The sequence below is a fragment of the Centruroides sculpturatus genome, unplaced genomic scaffold, assembly GCF_000671375.1.
Source record: "Centruroides sculpturatus isolate CEXI.00-Female unplaced genomic scaffold, Cexi_2.0 scaffold622, whole genome shotgun sequence".
Classification (NCBI taxonomy): Eukaryota; Metazoa; Arthropoda; class Arachnida; order Scorpiones; family Buthidae; genus Centruroides; species Centruroides sculpturatus.
This window is the reverse complement of record NW_019384842.1, coordinates 185,029-203,303: the sequence shown is the minus strand read 5'-3', so window position 1 is coordinate 203,303 and position 18,275 is coordinate 185,029. Positions and strand designations below refer to the sequence as shown.

The window sequence follows — 18,275 nt, the reverse complement described above, 5'->3', positions numbered from 1 at the left end:
AAGTCAGTTAAACTTTAACATTGTTTATGCCAGAACTATATTTTTTTGATAAATAAAACAAAAAAGTGTTCAAAATGGTCTACTTTGTACATATTTTAATATTTTTTATTCAAAATATTTTATAAACATAAAAATTGGCTTTTTCTCAAGAAAAAACTTTTCTAAATCATTTATTTTATCATTAGGTATTATTATAATAATAGATAGATGTCATTGTCTCTCGAAATACAATATCTTTTTTATTTCGCTGTCGATAGCCAGACACGTGTTCCGCAACCATCTTGTATTTTTTCGCATGCTTGGGATTGTGGGATCTCTCGTGTGACTGGACCTAGTTTCGAGAACTCTCTTGAGTCGATTGCAATTGAACCTCGTTTCAGTCGAGATTGAAACGATTGATGGAGGTTGCACTAAGGCGAACAGAGTATAAGGCTCTAGTTTAGTAGTGTTACAGAGTATAATACGTATATTTTAATATATTTTTTAAAAGAAACAAAACCACTGAGAAATGTTATGTGTGTTTAACAACGGGTTTGGAAAACTTTGAAAATGTTAACAACGGGTTCGGCCGAACCTGTGCGAACCTGCTGAATATCACCACTGGATACATTCTTATATAACAGCATACACCACTCTGGTCTTACACACTTCAAATTAACTGGCATCACCTCCATTCTGATAGCATTAAACTATTGATCAATACATGTACATACTGAATATATGTAGTATTAATAGTTATAACACTGCTTAAATATTGTTATAATAGTTAATGCTATCATTTATTGTAATCATCCTTTGTGTTACAAATTTTACAATTCTGTCTTCCTTTATAAAGCAATTGTTATAATAATTTAATGCAATTTTTTTTCAAAATAGTTGAAAAATGGAGAAGAGACAATATATAAAAATAATGGCACATATTTTCAAGACATTTATGAAGATTCCAAACACGAAATAAAAAAATTTGATGACGAACCCGACTGTACGAATAAAGGTATGTCGAAATAACAGAGAGAAAGTATTTTATTTGTAGCAGATTTTTTTACAAATAGTGTCAAAAAGTTCTTGGAAATAAACAGTAATATAATAACCCAATTTTTAAGTAATGCCTAATGTTTTGCCAAATTATTGAGCTAATTTAATAATTAGATATAAAAAATTTATGTAAGATTATTAAATTACTCTTAATATAGCTTGGTGATTCAGAAGATTGTTTGGTATTTATGGAAATTTTTATTTTTGAAATTGGGACTGGCCATTGACGATGTCCATATTGTAAGGGAGGGAGGGGATTACAACAAGTTGGACCAAGCCAGACAAGGGGGAGGGGTTGAGGTTTAGTGCACATCAATTTATTACATTAAATTTTATGCAGTTTATGCATTTTATTTTATTTATTTCAACCATTTTGATCTNGCATGCATTGTCTAACTAGTGTTTGGCATTTTACACATATAGAGGAGCCAAGTCAGTAGAAAACAAAGCCAATGTGCAGAAATTTGGTCTCAATTATATATTAGTGAAAAACTGCTTGAGATTCGTACCTGAAGAAGGGATATGTTTTTGTCAATAATTTCTTCATATCTGTGCTTGGGGTCATCATCACCAAATAAGCACATGGAAACAATCAGGACAACAAGGAAATTCCGGCATCTTTAATTCAAAAGTAAATTTTAGTTGGCCAGAAAAGGTATGGTCCTTTAGATGTGGGCCTCTTCTTGCATGTGCTTTCTACAAGAAGCCATCTTAATGATAATTACTAATGATTGTATGTCATTGGTCACATGTTGAGGCTGATAGTGAAATAGAACATCAAAAATGTATGTTTGCCCAAAGATAATGATCTAAATAAACATTCAAGCATGTTGAATATCTGAAGAATAAGAAATGTAATCCACACAAACAGTAGGAACATTCTTATAAAACAGCATACACCACTCTGCTCTTAATATTCTGGCACACTTCGAATTTTGTGGTATTACTTCCATTCTGATAGCATTAAACTATAGATCAATACATGTACATATTGAATATATGTAGTATTAATAGTTATAACACTGCTTAAATATTGTTATAATAGTTAATGTTATTATTTATTCTGATCATCCTTTGTGTTACAAATTTTAACAATTCTATCTTCCTAAATAAAGCAATTGTTATAATAGTTTAATGCAATGTTTTTCTAAAATAGTTGGAAAATGGAGAAGAGACGATACATAAAAATAACAGCACATATTTTCAAGACGACTACATTTATGAAGATTTCAAACACGAAATAAAAAGAAAATTTGATGACGAACCCGACTGTATGAATAAAGGTATGTCGAAATAACAAAGAGAAAGTATTTTATTTGTAGCAGATTTTTATACAAATAGTGTCAAAAAGTTCTTGGAAATAAACAGTAATATAATAATTCAATTTTTAAGTAATGCCTAATGATTTGCCAAATTATTGAGCTAAGTTAATATTTAGATATAAAAAATTTCTGTAAGATTATTAAATTAGTCTTAATATAGCCTGGTGATTCAGAAGATTGTTTGGTATTTATGGAAATTTTTATTTTTGAAATTGGGACTGGCCATTGACGATGTCCATATTGTAAGGGAGGGAGGGGATTACAACAAGTTGGACCAAGCCAGACAAGGGGGAGGGGTTGAGGTTTAGTGCACATCAATTTATTACATTAAATTTTATGCAGTTTATGCATTTTATTTTATTTATTTCAACCATTTTGATCTGCAGTTTTAATTGCAGACCAGAATCTAAAGAACCCTGAAAAATAAGCACAAGACTGGAAAGATTGTCTGAGCAAAAATGACTTTCAATTTAAACATTCAGAAAACTGAATATTTAGAATGTGGCACACAGACAAATAGAAAAATCCTAATATATTACTAAGAAATTACAAAAACTACAAAATTCAAATACTTAAGCTCCCTTATCTCATCCGATGACAAAATGCAACACCAGACGTTCGTGCATGAATCAGTGCAGCCTGAATGAAATGGAGAGAGGTAACTGGAGCGCTTTGTGATAAAAAGATGCCAATTCATCTTAAGGCGAAAAATTTATAAGTTAGTTGTGCAACCAGTAGCAATGTATGGGTCAGAATGCTGAAATGTCACATAGAAGCACAAACAGGCACTACATGTCATAGAAATGAGAATGTTAAGATCATTATTGGGTCTTATGTGCTTTCATCACATAATGAATAACAACTTCAGAAAACAAATATGAACAGTTACAGACAAGATGCAAGAAACTTAATTATGCTGGTATTGTTATGTTATGTGCAGTGATGACAACTCAATGGCAAAAAGTATCCTCTGTTATGACCCAGAGAAAATTAGACCTCATGGATGCCCCAAAAACTGGTGACTTGTCCAAATCACAGAAGATAGGGAAACAATGAGAATTTCACCAAATGATGCACTAGATCAGGTAAAATGGAGGAATGCATGTGTAGTATCTTTTGTAGACTGAAATCCACTGTGTGTATGAAGAAAGTAATATGATAGCAACTGAATAATTGATCAAAGCCATGTGCACATAAACGACAAAAGAAAAGAATTATTTAATCTGATACAATATGTGTGATTGCCTTCAATATATATAACACAAGAGCCAGGTAGTACAATTAACACAATTCATTTCATGCTACACAACTAATTTGCATTCTATCTAGATAAAAATATTTACATGTTTATACATATACATACACCTCCCTCTCCTTTTTTCAGAGTTAGCCCTAGAGAATTCGCAATGACATGTTAACTACAAATAGAATGGATACACATGCATACTAATTCAAAACTAATATTGCTGATATCTCACTAATTGGACACAGATTGTCCCCAGTCGAGTAGAATTTATGTTTTCCATGATGGCGATCACCACAAACGTCCTCTTGAAAGTTCCTGCTAATACTTCACCTTTTGTCCTTCCAGAACAGTCCAAGGAAAAAAAATATGAGAGCACACATGGTAAAAGTTCCTTTATTTATACTTTCCGCCATCTGGAAGTAAGTGCTCTGCATGTGACACTCCCCTTGACCAATCAGAGAGTTCCAAATGTTGCAACTCAGAAAAGGTGACACCAGGGCAAAGAGGAGGGGATACCATGATATACTGTACAAGTTTAAAATGCAATACATAATAGCAGAACATTAATTACAAATTAAAAAGAACAATGATAAACAAAAAAATATATTCAAAATATAGTCACATAGCACTAGACATGTAAACAATGGGCCGTGCACCAATGAGGGTTGAATGCTAGAGAAGAAGACGATTATATTTATTTCCAAAGTTCCTATATGTTTGGTTTTTACTTATGGTATCTGACATTCATAAAGTGATAAAGGTTTTAAGGGGAGTTCAGTTTTGTTGGACAAGTAAAGAGGAGAAGGCGTTATGGAAACTGAGACAAGAGAGGGGAAGGAGGGGGAATAAAAATTTCATAAAAATGCAGATCTAATTTATGGACAGTCCCAAAGGAGATTTAAACAACTGTTTCAAAGTATTACTCTTGAGCAACAAGACACTTGCTAGTGCTCATACTGTATAGAAGCACCTCCAGAAACTGTGAGGGTCATAAAAGCACGTCTAAATTTCGACTAATTACAAAACTCCTAAGTAGGAAAGTTTTGAAGATCAAATCAGGTCAAGAGGGTGTGTTGGTGACAAAACCCAGGCAAAAGGAAAACTTTCTTACCTATTGTAAAACAAATGTGATGGAATGATAAATGGCAGGGGGAACATCAAGAGAGAAAGCTTTGTCGAGATGCTCGCGAACAAGTGTCAGGTCGAAACAATTGAGAAAAGAGGGTTTAATGACTAAAGGGACATCTGTTAAGCCTGAATGCATTAGGGGGAAAATGGCCACAAGAACATCTGGTGGACCGTTTAGGTTCAAAGATGTCAGAGAGAAGGGCCATAATGGAGTAAAATACGAGCACAGACTTTAAAAGCTCCGTTATCACCTCTCCAACCTTTCCTGACCTGGATCGGTCTCAAGTTTCGCCTAGAAACAAAAGAATGACCAGTCGGGGTAAGGGAGAGGGTGAACGGGATCAATCAAAAGGGTGATATTCGGGGAAAATCTTATAAAACCCCCAAATATCAAGGACAAACAGCCGATTCTCCTCTGGACAAGTGCTGAGAAGATTCCAGGACCTCCATCCACAGGCCAGTCGCACCCGCCCAAGCTTCTCTGTCTGCTAAAAAGTGTGTGTATGTGAATCAGAACATCAACCATCACCCGTTTACCGGTATCCTACCTCCGAATCTGTGGACTCCTATCCTAGGAAGCCCCTAGCTACCACCAACATCACACCTCATCCGACATCTAACATTCTTCGTTTATTGTTCTTCCATTATGTAAGTTAGCTTTATGTCAAAAATAAACAGTTTTTGTAAGACACTTGTCATCTTTGTCTCCTACCACCACCACTTACATACGATTTGTCCCTAAGTTTTTCTGACGCGCAATTAACTTATTGGCCCTAAAAGTCGGCAACCTTACAAAACCATTTCCTCCACTTGGTGTGAGGTAGCTTTTTCAGTCTGAATGTTTCTACTCCACATAAGTACTTACATATTTGTACACATCAATTATTTTTTTCTGACTTACCATGTGCCTCATTCAACATGTCAGTGTTTTGTTCCTGTGGTGTTCCTGAAGTTACATTCTGTTGCTAAACTCCACTCACAACAAGCAATAACAAATTCCACCATGTATCATTCTGCTGCCTGTATGTGCATGCATTTGCAGTAACAAGAATGGGTAGAAATAACTCTGAAAGAATGTTTCAACTTAACCCAATGTCATGTTTATTTATTTGGTTGGTATGCTGTATTGAGTTCCAACCATTTCTAAGAATATTTTTATGCTTTAAAGCAAATAAGATAGTAGCCTACTGTTGTCATATGGGTTTCGACCTGTTCTAAAGTAATTTAAATTTCATATTTAAAGAAAAATATATTCTATCATTAAATATCTAAATTGTTTTCGTGTTTTTCAAGTGTCTGAGTCTTCCATAAATCCAATATTTATTATTTTGTACGTAGGATTTTGCATATTGTAAAACATTTTTATTAATAAAATATTACACTAGTATATAAAATGATGTGATTCAGAATTCATTAACTTTATATACAGTAAGTTTTTAGATTTTGTATAAAATTAAGCTTTATTTCTAAGCTTTATTTATTCTTTTAGAAAACATACAAGAGGAAGAAAGATATCTGACTGTTAAAGATTTACGATGGAATAATAATAATCCTGATATTCTGCTGGATCCAAAATTAAAATTACAATGCAAAGTTATTTGTGAAAAATTGAATTTTGAAAGTTTCCACTTCCAAAATTTAAAGGTTAGTAGCATTAAAATGAAATTTGGAAATGAAGAGTAAATAAATATACAGTAAATGTAATTAATTATTTTGTTTCTAATTAGTTGCAGCAGAACGAAAACGATGTATCAAATATCAAGAACCACGAAGGTAATTGCTATTATTCAGTCAACAATAATAAATTATGTGATTCTTTTGATTCTACAGAAATTAGAAGGTTGTCTTCATGAAATAACGAAATTGGAAGTAACGAAAATTACTTTATACGTTTTTATATAAGTGTGTTTTGCGACTTAAGGCCATAACTTTGGGAATTACCTCATTACATTTACATGAATAAACACTAAATTTGCAAAAATTATGCAGCAACCTGTAAAACTAATAAAAATAGAACAAAAATATTTTTAAAATTATGTCAAAATGAAATACATAATTGATTTTTTTTATACGTTGTTTTAATTTTCAATAAATAGGGATGAAATATTTAAGTTATTGAAGATATTTCATCTTAAATTTCATTTTTATTTTGATATTTTAAAAAGAAGTTCACTTTTAATTAACTGAAAATTTGAATTTGATTTATTTCTTTCATTTCAGGAAATAAAAAAACAAGAAAGAAGTGGTTCAATCGTGACAGGCACGGGAAAAATTATATAAGAATTAGTAACTTAAATCCAAAATGTATTATTAAATTGAGATTAGCCAGAAATCACGTTTTGAAAAGGCATTTATTCATTTCGTCGAGAAAGAAGCTGGAGTGTCATATTTGCAAGAAGACGTTTTCATATCATATATTATACGCCAATCATCTGTTTGTACATTCCAATAAAAGAACTTACCATTGTAATGTCTGTAAAAAACAGTTTTTCTTCAAATGTTATTTCGAGGAACACACGAAATCACATATAGAAGGGACTCCGTTTTCTTGTTCAAAATGCAAGAAGAGATTTAAACTTTTTTCTGAATTAGCGAAGCACAGGAAATATCATTTCAAAGTTAAACATCGCTTGAAAGTCAGCCATGACCCATGCAAACATTATGTAAAGGAAGTTAAGCCGAAAAAAGCAAAGTATCCTGAAAATAGACTATTTCCGTGTGAGATTTGTGGGAAAATATTTCATTGTCAAAATTATTTTGGGACCAATTTAAGGTATAATTCTGATAAAAGGCCAGTATGCGAATTCTGCAGAAAAAGTGCAAAGTGTAAAATGCGTTTTTCATGCGAACTCTGTGGAAAACAATATAAGACTAAATCTAACTTAAAACGACATCTGCATAGTCATTACAACCTAAAAGCTTTTCAATGCAAATTATGCCTTAAATCATTTAACTTAAAATCATTATTAATGGCGCATGAGAAGATTCATTCATATGTGAGGTCGTTCTTGTGTAAAATCTGTGGAAAAAGTTTTAAGAAAAAGACTGATTTGAAAATACACGAACGGTCTCATTCTTACAGACTTCAGAATCACATGAACAACGATAAAATACATTGTTCATGTGATTGTGAAGTCTGTGGAAAACAATTTAAGAATAGAAATTACTTAAAACAACATCAGAGTGTTCATAAAAACACAAGAGCTTATCAATGCAAATTTTGCACCAAATCATATAAGTGGAAAACATCATTACTGGCCCATATGAAGGTTCACTCAGGTGTTGGGTTTACTCAGGTTTGGGTCTTGTGTGAAATCTGTGGAAAAGAATTTAAGAATAGAAATTGCTTAAGACAACATAAGATGATTCATACCAACATAAGAGCTTATCAATGCAAATTATGCACCAAATCATTTAAGTTGAGATCAGGATTAATGGTCCATCAGAAGATTCACTCAGGTGTGAAGCCTTTCTTGTGTGAAATCTGTGGAAAAGCATTTACGATGAGAAACGGTTTAACACGTCATCTGATATGTCATAGCAAAGAAAGATCTTTTCAATGCAAAGTTTGCACCAAATCATTTAGTAACAGATCAGCTTTAATGGAACATCAAAATTACAATCATTTGGAGGTAATAATGCCTTTCTCGTGTGACATTTGTGGAAATGCTTACAAAACACGGGCATTACTAATTGAACACAACGTGAGTCATGCCAATAGCAAACCTTTTGGATGCGAAATTTGTCTCAGGCATTTTGAAGTGAAATCAGCTTTAAGATCGCACATAAGAATGCATTTTACAAAAGCCTAAAGATACTGCATGCAACATATGCAGAAAGAATTTTAAGCAGAAACTAAAGTTAAAAGACACATAGAAGAACCCATTTTAAGAAAAGCTATGAATTTTTTGAAAGATGTTTTAAGCTGTCAAGTGAATTAACTATGCACAAAAGAACTTGTTCTAAAGAAAGACTTCAGTCAGAAAGTTGGTAAGATATAGAGTCATATGGATGATTTTACTATAACACATAAGCAAACTGTGATGAGAGGTCAAAATTTGAATCAAATTGGTCTCGTAATTTCTTTTGGATATTTCAAGTTGGGCTATTATTCTTGAATACAGGTAAAAGAGAGATCAGACTATCGTAATGAAATGGTTGTTATAACAATCTTTAATGTGTTCAAATTTTGTATAGGCTGTAAAGTATGTTTTAATTTCAAACTTTAATAAAGAATGCTGAATGATCTCTGCAAAAAATTCAAAATTTTCTGACAATTCAAGTTTTTTCAGTTAAGACATGGAAGGAAGTAAAGTCATGAGAAAAGTCAGCAGTGCAACTGACTCCTTGCCAGTATTTCATTTTTTCAAGTGACATCTAGTTTATCGGCCTGTAGTTTGGTTTTTTCTGCTATATGAATCTGGAAACGGGATGGCAAAGGCCAAGGGATGCAAGTTCAAACACAGGCTGACTTGTAAACATTTATGAGTTGTCTGTCTGGATAGGTCATGTCCTTTACTTTGGCAAGTAGGTACCAGCTTTGGGAGAAGTGTCTAAAGTGATCAAATTTCATTAAATCATCCCTTCATTAACAGAAGAATCATTTGAAGACTCATTTGAGAGAAACTTACATTTCATCATCATCAGGTTATTCTGACTAAAGAAACAAAATGTAAGAGGAGAACTGACTTTGAAACTGAGCTCTGAATAACAATAATTATTATTATTTGGTTTCATATCAATTGTTCATGTGTTTTATTTATGTAAGAATTAAAATTACATATAAAAAATTTTTTTCTCCAGTTTTTGTTGTATGCACATTAATAATTACATTTAAAGGATATGAAATAACCAAATTATTAATATTTCCAGGTTATAACAATGTTTGAATTGCAGTTTTTATGGAGATTGTGTGTGAATTGTGCATTTGTGTGTGTGGATTTCTATGCACACCATCATCCAGCAATGCAGTGCCATGGTACTCTGTCCACCACTTTCGGGATCTGCTTAAAAGTAAATATAAAGTACTTAACCATTTTCATGAAATTCATAAAATAAAATTGATTACTTTTGGCTAATGAACAGGCTTATTACACACCCATCCAATTTAATTAAACTTATCCAAAATTCATTTCTGTCTTATCAATTGGATTGAACTGTTGTTCCAATTGATAAGAGCAAGTAAGGCTGAAATACATTTTGGATAAGTTAATTGAATTGGATGGGTGTGTAATAAGCCTGTTTATTAGTCGTAAGTAACTAAGTAGCTTCTGTAATTAATTAATACAGCAAGAAGCTTTTTAATAAATTACAACCCAGTTTGACATTTTTTAACATGTCGAACTGTAGAGAAACTGTGCATTTGCTATATTTTTGCAAAATATCACAAATTTGGAGTAAAGAAATGTACAGAAAAAATAAGATTAGGAAGTTCAAAAATATAAATTGTTCCTTCACTTTATTCAAAGTGAAAGTTAAAAATAGTCGTTATTGCTTTCATTTATTTATTCTTGCTTCTTTTTGGATAGAACCACTCAAAGGAGTGAAACTGATCTTCAGTCTTGTTTTTAAGTCTTTTCCTATATTTTTATGGTCAGATCTTTGACAATGTTCAAAATTTTTGCATGTTGAGAATAAAACAATGCTATCTCAATCTAATCTAACTTTTATATTAATTTAATATCTCAAACTAAGTCTTACAGTCTCAAACCCTCTTTTAGGGTTCGAGACTGTAAGACTTAGTTTGAGAAAAGGGCTGGGGCTAAAAGTACAGTACAGGTATCAAATTAAAGCTGTAGATGATGCCTTTCAATTGCAATTTGAGAAAGGTACAATGGTTCAGGCATGGCAGAGTGGCAAAAGTACTGTATGATGTTAAGTCTATGGGAGCACACTTGTACATGCACACAAGTGTAAGCACACTTGTGTGCTATGTAGTAATTTAGTTTTTAAACTATTAAACCAACCTGTTGCTCGTTAATACTTTGAATTCCTTCTTATTTTGCTAATTATGCATTAATTAAGACTTTTTGCATTACTTTTAAACACTAAGCTATCAGCTTAAATAATAAAATAAAATTAAGACCCCTTTTATTTTTGAACTAGACTATTTTAATTTTTTACAATCTGTAATAAAAAAAAGTGTGTATTGTGTACAGTTGCACTAATCCGAACTAATTGAACCAGTAGTTAGGATTAACAGCGGTATGATAGTAAGGATATGATGTGTACATTTTGAGGCCATTTTTTTTACTGTTATAAGATACTTTATAGCATCAAGTAGAGGTCTNGCACGGACTTTAAAAGCTTTGTTATTACCTCTCTGACCTTTCCTGACCTGGATCGGTCTCAAGTTTTGCCTAGAAACAAAAGAATGACCAATTGGTGTAAGGGAGAGGGTGAACGGGACTAATCAAAAGGGTGATATTTGTGGAAAATTTTATAAAACCCCCAAAATATGAAGAACAAACAGCTGATTCTTCTCCGGAGAAGTGCTGAGAAGATTCCAGGACCTTCGTCCATCTGCCAGTTTTACCCACCCAAGCTTCTCTGCCTGCTAAGAAGTGTGTGTGTGAATCAGTATGTCAACATCACCCGTTTAACGGTATCCTTCCTCCGAATCTGCGGGCTCTTCTTCTCGAAAGTCCTGGGGCTTCCACCAGCATCATACCTCATCTGACATTTAACATTCTTTGTTTATTGTTCTTTCATTGTTATGTAAGTTAACTTTATGTCAAAAATAAACAGTTTTTGTAAGACACTTGTCATCTTTGTCTCCTACCACCACCACTTACATACGTTTTGTCCCTAAGTTTTTCTGACGCGCAATTAACTTATTGCCTCTAAAAGTCGGCAACCTTACAAAACTATTTCCTCCACTTGGCGTGAGGTAGCTTTTTCAGTCTGAATGTTCCTACTCCATATAAGTACAGGTAACCTTCATATAACATGGGAGTTACGTTCCAAAAAATTGCCATGTTATGCGAATCTGTGTTATACGAAACAAAGAACTAGTGCGAAAAGGGGGATTAGGTTCCAAAAATTAAAAAGCATGCTGTTAAATCCTTATTTAAATCGGATTTATTATTCATTCGTTTCACAAGTAAATTACTTATTTATTATTTAAGTAAATATTTTACTAGAGGATTATTCATCCTATATGATGATCTCAGCATGAGCTTCATCAACTCGTAATAGTTTTTGTGTGTGTACATTAATAGTGGTTGCTCTGCAATCGGAGTGCGCTGCTGTTTGTAGACATTTAGGAACGACGGTGAAAGAAAGATGGCGGCACCCGCACTAGATAGTACCGTGATGGAGGAATCTATAATTCTAAAATGAGCTTTTAGAGGCAAAAGAAGGGTCCCAATTGTAAAATTTAATTAACCATTAAATGGATTATTGTTGAAAGAGCATTCAAAGTAGACACGAAAAGAATTAGAATGCTTGCGCGGAGTTACGTGGAAGTATAAAAGAATGCACTCTTTATTACATTTCATGTTGTACGAGGGTTTTACCCAATTCTTGAACCATGTTAGAGTGAACCCGTGCTATAAAACCACCGTGTTATACGGGGGATATTCCCAATTCTCGAACCGTGTTAGAGTGAATCCGTGCTATAAAAGTACCGTGTTATACGGGGGATGGTACCAATTCTCGAACCGTGTTAGAGTGAATCCGTGCTATAGAAGTGCCGTGTTATACGGGGGTTACCTGTACTTACATATTTATACACATCAATTTTTTTCTTACTTACCATCTGCCTCATTCAACATGTTTAATATGCCAGTGTTTTGCTCCTGTGGTGTTCTTGAAGTTACATTCTGTTGCTAAACTCCATTCACAACAAGACATAATGAATTCCACCATGTATCATTCTGCTGCATGTATGTGGATGCATTTGCAGTAACAAGAATGGGTAGAAATAACTCTGAAAGAATGTTTCAACTTAACCCAATGTCATGTTTATTTATTTGGTTGGTATGCTGTATTGAGTTCCAACCATTTCTAAGAATGTTTTGATGCTTTAAAGCAAATAAGATGGTAGCCTACTGTTGTCAGATGGGTCGCGATCTATTCTAAAGTAATTTAAATTTCATATTTAAAGAAAAATATATTCTATCATTAAGTATCTAAATTGTTTTCGTGTTTTTCAAGTGTCTGAGTCTTCCATAAATCCAATATTTATTATTTTGTACGTAGGAATTTGCAAATTGTAAAACATTTTTATTAATAAAATATTACACTAGTATATAAAATGATGTGATTCAGAATTCATTAACTTTATATACAGTAAGTTTTTAGATTTTGTATAAAATTAAGCTTTATTTCTAAGCTTTATTTATTCTTTTAGAAAACGTACAAGAGGAAGAAAGATATCTGACTGTTAAAGATTTACGATGGAATAATAATAATCCTGATATTCTGCTGGATCCAAAATTAAAATTACAATGCAAAGTTATTTGTGAAAAATTGAATTTTGAAAGTTTCCACTTCCAAAATTTAAAGGTTAGTAGCATTAAAATGAAATTTGGAAATGAAGAGTAAATAAATATACAGTAAATGTAATTAATTATTTTGTTTCTAATTAGTTGCAGCAGAACGAAAACGATGTATCAAATATCAAGAACCACGAAGGTAATTGCTATTATTCAGTCAACAATAATAAATTATGTGATTCTTTTGATTCTACAGAAATTAGAAGGTTGTCTTCATGAAATAACGAAATTGGAAGTAACGAAAATTACTTTATACGTTTTTATATAAGTGTGTTTTGCGACTTAAGGCCATAACTTTGGGAATTACCTCATTACATTTACATGAATAAACACTAAATTTGCAAAAATTATGCAGCAACCTGTAAAACTAATAAAAATAAAACAAAAATATTTTTAAAATTATGTCAAAATGAAATACATAATTGATTTTTTTTATTCGTTGTTTTAATTTTCAATAAATAGGGATGAAATATTTAAGTTATTGAAGATATTTCATCTTAAATTTCATTTTTATTTTGATATTTTAAAAAGAAGTTCACTTTTAATTAACTGAAAATTTGAATTTGATTTATTTCTTTCATTTCAGGAAATAAAAAAACAAGAAAGAAGTGGTTCAATCGTGACAGGCACGGGAAAAATTATATAAGAATTAGTAACTTAAATCCAAAATGTATTATTAAATTGAGATTAGCCAGAAATCTCGTTTTGAAAAGGCATTTATTCATTTCGTCGAGAAAGAAGCTGGAGTGTCATATTTGCAAGAAGACGTTTTCATATCATATACTATACGCCAATCATCTGTTTGTACATTCCAATAAAAGAACTTACTCCTGTAATGTCTGTAAAAAACAGTTTTTCTTCAAATGTTATTTCGAGGAACACACGAAATCACATATAGAAGGGACTCCGTTTTCTTGTTCAAAATGCAAGAAGAGATTTAAACTTTTTTCTGAATTAGCGAAGCACAGGAAATATCATTTCAAAGTTAAACATCGCTTGAAAGTCAGCCATGACCCATGCAAACATTATGTAAAGGAAGTTAAGCCGAAAAAAGCAAAGTATCCTGAAAATAGACTATTTCCGTGTGAGATTTGTGGGAAAATATTTCATTGTCAAAATTATTTTGGGACCAATTTAAGGTATAATTCTGATAAAAGGCCAGTATGCGAATTCTGCAGAAAAAGTGCAAAGTGTAAAATGCGTTTTTCATGCGAACTCTGTGGAAAACAATATAAGACTAAATCTAACTTAAAACGACATCTGCATAGTCATTACAGCCTAAAAGCTTTTCAATGCAAATTATGCCTTAAATCATTTAACTTAAAATCATTATTAATGGCGCATGAGAAGATTCATTCATATGTGAGGTCGTTCTTGTGTAAAATCTGTGGAAAAAGTTTTAAGAAAAAGACTGATTTGAAAATACACGAACGGTCTCATTCTTACAGACTTCAGAATCACATGAACAACGATAAAATACATTGTTCATGTGATTGTGAAGTCTGTGGAAAACAATTTAAGAATAGAAATTACTTAAAACAACATCAGAGTGTTCATAAAAACACAAGAGCTTATCAATGCAAATTTTGCACCAAATCATATAAGTGGAAAACATCATTACTGGCCCATATGAAGGTTCACTCAGGTGTTGGGTTTACTCAGGTTTGGGTCTTGTGTGAAATCTGTGGAAAAGAATTTAAGAATAGAAATTGCTTAAGACAACATAAGATGATTCATACTAACATAAGAGCTTATCAATGCAAATTATGCACCAAATCATTTAAGTTGAGATCAGGATTAATGGTCCATCAGAAGATTCACTCAGGTGTGAAGCCTTTCTTGTGTGAAATCTGTGGAAAAGCATTTACGATGAGAAACGGTTTAACACGTCATCTGATATGTCATAGCAAAGAAAGATCTTTTCAATGCAAAGTTTGCACCAAATCATTTAGTAACAGATCAGCTTTAATGGAACATCAAAATTACAATCATTTGGAGGTAATAATGCCTTTCTCGTGTGACATTTGTGGAAATGCTTACAAAACACGGGCATTACTAATTGAACACAACGTGAGTCATGCCAATAGCAAACCTTTTGGATGCGAAATTTGTCTCAGGCATTTTGAAGTGAAATCAGCTTTAAGATCGCACATAAGAATGCATTTTACAAAAGCCTAAAGATACTGCATGCAACATATGCAGAAAGAATTTTAAGCAGAAACTAAAGTTAAAAGACACATAGAAGAACCCATTTTAAGAAAAGCTATGAATTTTTTGAAAGATGTTTTAAGCTGTCAAGTGAATTAACTATGCACAAAAGAACTTGTTCTAAAGAAAGACTTCAGTCAGAAAGTTGGTAAGATATAGAGTCATATGGATGATTTTACTATAACACATAAGCAAACTGTGATGAGAGGTCAAAATTTGAATCAAATTGGTCTCGTAATTTCTTTTGGATATTTCAAGTTGGGCTATTATTCTTGAATACAGGTAAAAGAGAGATCAGACTATCTTAATGAAATGGTTGTTATAACAATCTTTAATGTGTTCAAATTTTGTATAGGCTGTAAAGTATGTTTTAATTTCAAACTTTAATAAAGAATGCTGAATGATCTCTGCAAAAAATTCAAAATTTTCTGACAATTCAAGTTTTTTCAGTTAAGACATGGAAGGAAGTAAAGTCATGAGAAAAGTCAGCAGTGCAACTGACTCCTTGCCAGTATTTCATTTTTTCAAGTGACATCTAGTTTATCGGCCTGTAGTTTGGTTTTTTCTGCTATATGAATCTGGAAACGGGATGGCAAAGGCCAAGGGATGCAAGTTCAAACACAGGCTGACTTGTAAACATTTATGAGTTGTCTGTCTGGATAGGTCATGTCCTTTACTTTGGCAAGTAGGTACCAGCTTTGGGAGAAGTGTCTAAAGTGATCAAATTTCATTAAATCATCCCTTCATTAACAGAAGAATCATTTGAAGACTCATTTGAGAGAAACTTACATTTCATCATCATCAGGTTATTCTGACTAAAGAAACAAAATGTAAGAGGAGAACTGACTTTGAAACTGAGCTCTGAATAACAATAATTATTATTATTTGGTTTCATATCAATTGTTCATGTGTTTTATTTATGTAAGAATTAAAATTACATATAAAAAATTTTTTTCTCCAGTTTTTGTTGTATGCACATTAATAATTACATTTAAAGGATATGAAATAACCAAATTATTAATATTTCCAGGTTATAACAATGTTTGAATTGCAGTTTTTATGGAGATTGTATGTGAATTGTGCATTTGTGTGTGTGGATTTCTATGCACACCATCATCCAGCAATGCAGTGCCATGGTACTCTGTCCACCACTTTCGGGATCTGCTTAAAAGTAAATATAAAGTACTTAACCATTTTCATGAAATTCATAAAATAAAATTGATTACTTTTGGCTAATGAACAGGCTTATTACACACCCATCCAATTTAATTAAACTTATCCAAAATTCATTTTTGTCTTATCAATTGGATTGAACTGTTGTTCCAATTGATAAGAGCAAGTAAGGCTGAAATACGTTTTGGATAAGTTAATTGAATTGGATGGGTGTGTAATAAGCCTGTTTATTAGTCGTAAGTAACTAAGTAGCTTCTGTAATTAATTAATACAGCAAGAAGCTTTTTAATAAATTACAACCCAGTTTGACATTTTTTAACATGTCGAACTGTAGAGAAACTGTGCATTTGCTATATTTTTGCAAAATATCACAAATTTGGAGTAAAGAAATGTACAGAAAAAATAAGATTAGGAAGTTTAAAAATATAAATTGTTCCTTCACTTTATTCAAAGTGAAAGTTAAAAATAGTCGTTATTGCTTTCATTTATTTATTCTTGCTTCTTTTTGGATAGAACCACTCAAAGGAGTGAAACTGATCTTCAGTCTTGTTTTTAAGTCTTTTCCTATATTTTTATGGTCAGATCTTTGACAATGTTCAAAATTTTTGCATGTTGAGAATAAAACAATGCTATCTCAATCTAATCTAACTTTTATATTAATTTAATATCTCAAACTAAGTCTTACAGTCTCAAACCCTCTTTTAGGGTTCGAGACTGTAAGACTTAGTTTGAGAAAAGGGCTGGGGCTAAAAGTACAGTACAGGTATCAAATTAAAGCTGTAGATGATGCCTTTCAATTGCAATTTGAGAAAGGTACAATGGTTCAGGCATGGCAGAGTGGCAAAAGTACTGTATGATGTTAAGTCTATGGGAGCACACTTGTACATGCACACAAGTGTAAGCACACTTGTGTGCTATGTAGTAATTTAGTTTTTAAACTATTAAACCAACCTGTTGCTCGTTCCTACTTTGAATTCCTTCTTATTTTGCTAATTATGCATTAATTAAGACTTTTTGCATTACTTTTAAACACTAAGCTATCAGCTTAAATAATAAAATAAAATTAAGACCCCTTTTATTTTTGAACTAGACTATTTTAATTTTTTACAATCTGTAATAAAAAAAAGTGTGTATTGTGTACAGTTGCACTAATCCGAACTAATTGAACCAGTAGTTAGGATTAACAGCGGTATGATAGTAAGGATATGATGTGTACATTTTGAGGCCATTTTTTTTACTGTTATAAGATACTTTATAGCATCAAGTAGAGGTCTGAATTATTTTTATGTCAAAGAGAATCACAGGAAAAACGAGCATAAATGCTCACAACACGTTACTTTTGTTTACACGTGAGAGCAAGTGTACACGTGACAAGTCTATTATTTTAGTTAGGGGAAAATAAAATGCATTTTTTTTTCAACATTAGAAGACAAAGCTTTTAAATAAATCACTTTTGTCAATATTGACTGAAACGCCAATCTGTTTTTATTTTACAGTTACCCGAAGTTGGGGCCAAAGTGATTCTAATATATAATTATTGCAATGTGCCATATAAACTATTAACTTTTACTTGCATATAATGACTATTATTATAATAATACAGTAAGGCATTTCAAGAAAATCTAGCATTTAGAGTTGCATAACTTTCCCGTTTCTTATGAGATT

At 32.1% G+C, this 18,275-nt stretch overlaps 1 protein-coding gene across 11 annotated transcripts in view; it reads left to right on the top strand.

The window, feature by feature from the left end:
- The window catches only part of LOC111630327 (zinc finger protein 540-like), a 90,900-nt gene that overhangs the window by 61,838 nt on the left and 10,787 nt on the right, over positions 1–18,275 (top strand). For 8 of the 11 annotated variants that reach the window (XM_023374417.1, XM_023374411.1, XM_023374416.1 and 5 more), the window contains 4 exons: positions 2,192–2,318; positions 6,221–6,375; positions 6,459–6,504; positions 6,952–9,478. In XM_023374417.1, coding sequence (XP_023230185.1) covers positions 2,192–2,318; positions 6,221–6,375; positions 6,459–6,504; positions 6,952–8,543 — 1,920 coding nt within the window. In that variant the 3' untranslated portion in view covers positions 8,544–9,478. Of the gene's footprint in view, positions 1–876; positions 995–2,191; positions 2,319–6,220; positions 6,376–6,458; positions 6,505–6,951; positions 9,479–13,084; positions 13,240–13,322; positions 13,369–13,815; positions 16,343–18,275 lie in introns of those variants that run through there. The other 3 variants (XM_023374414.1, XM_023374422.1, XM_023374420.1) reach the window with 3 other exon arrangements.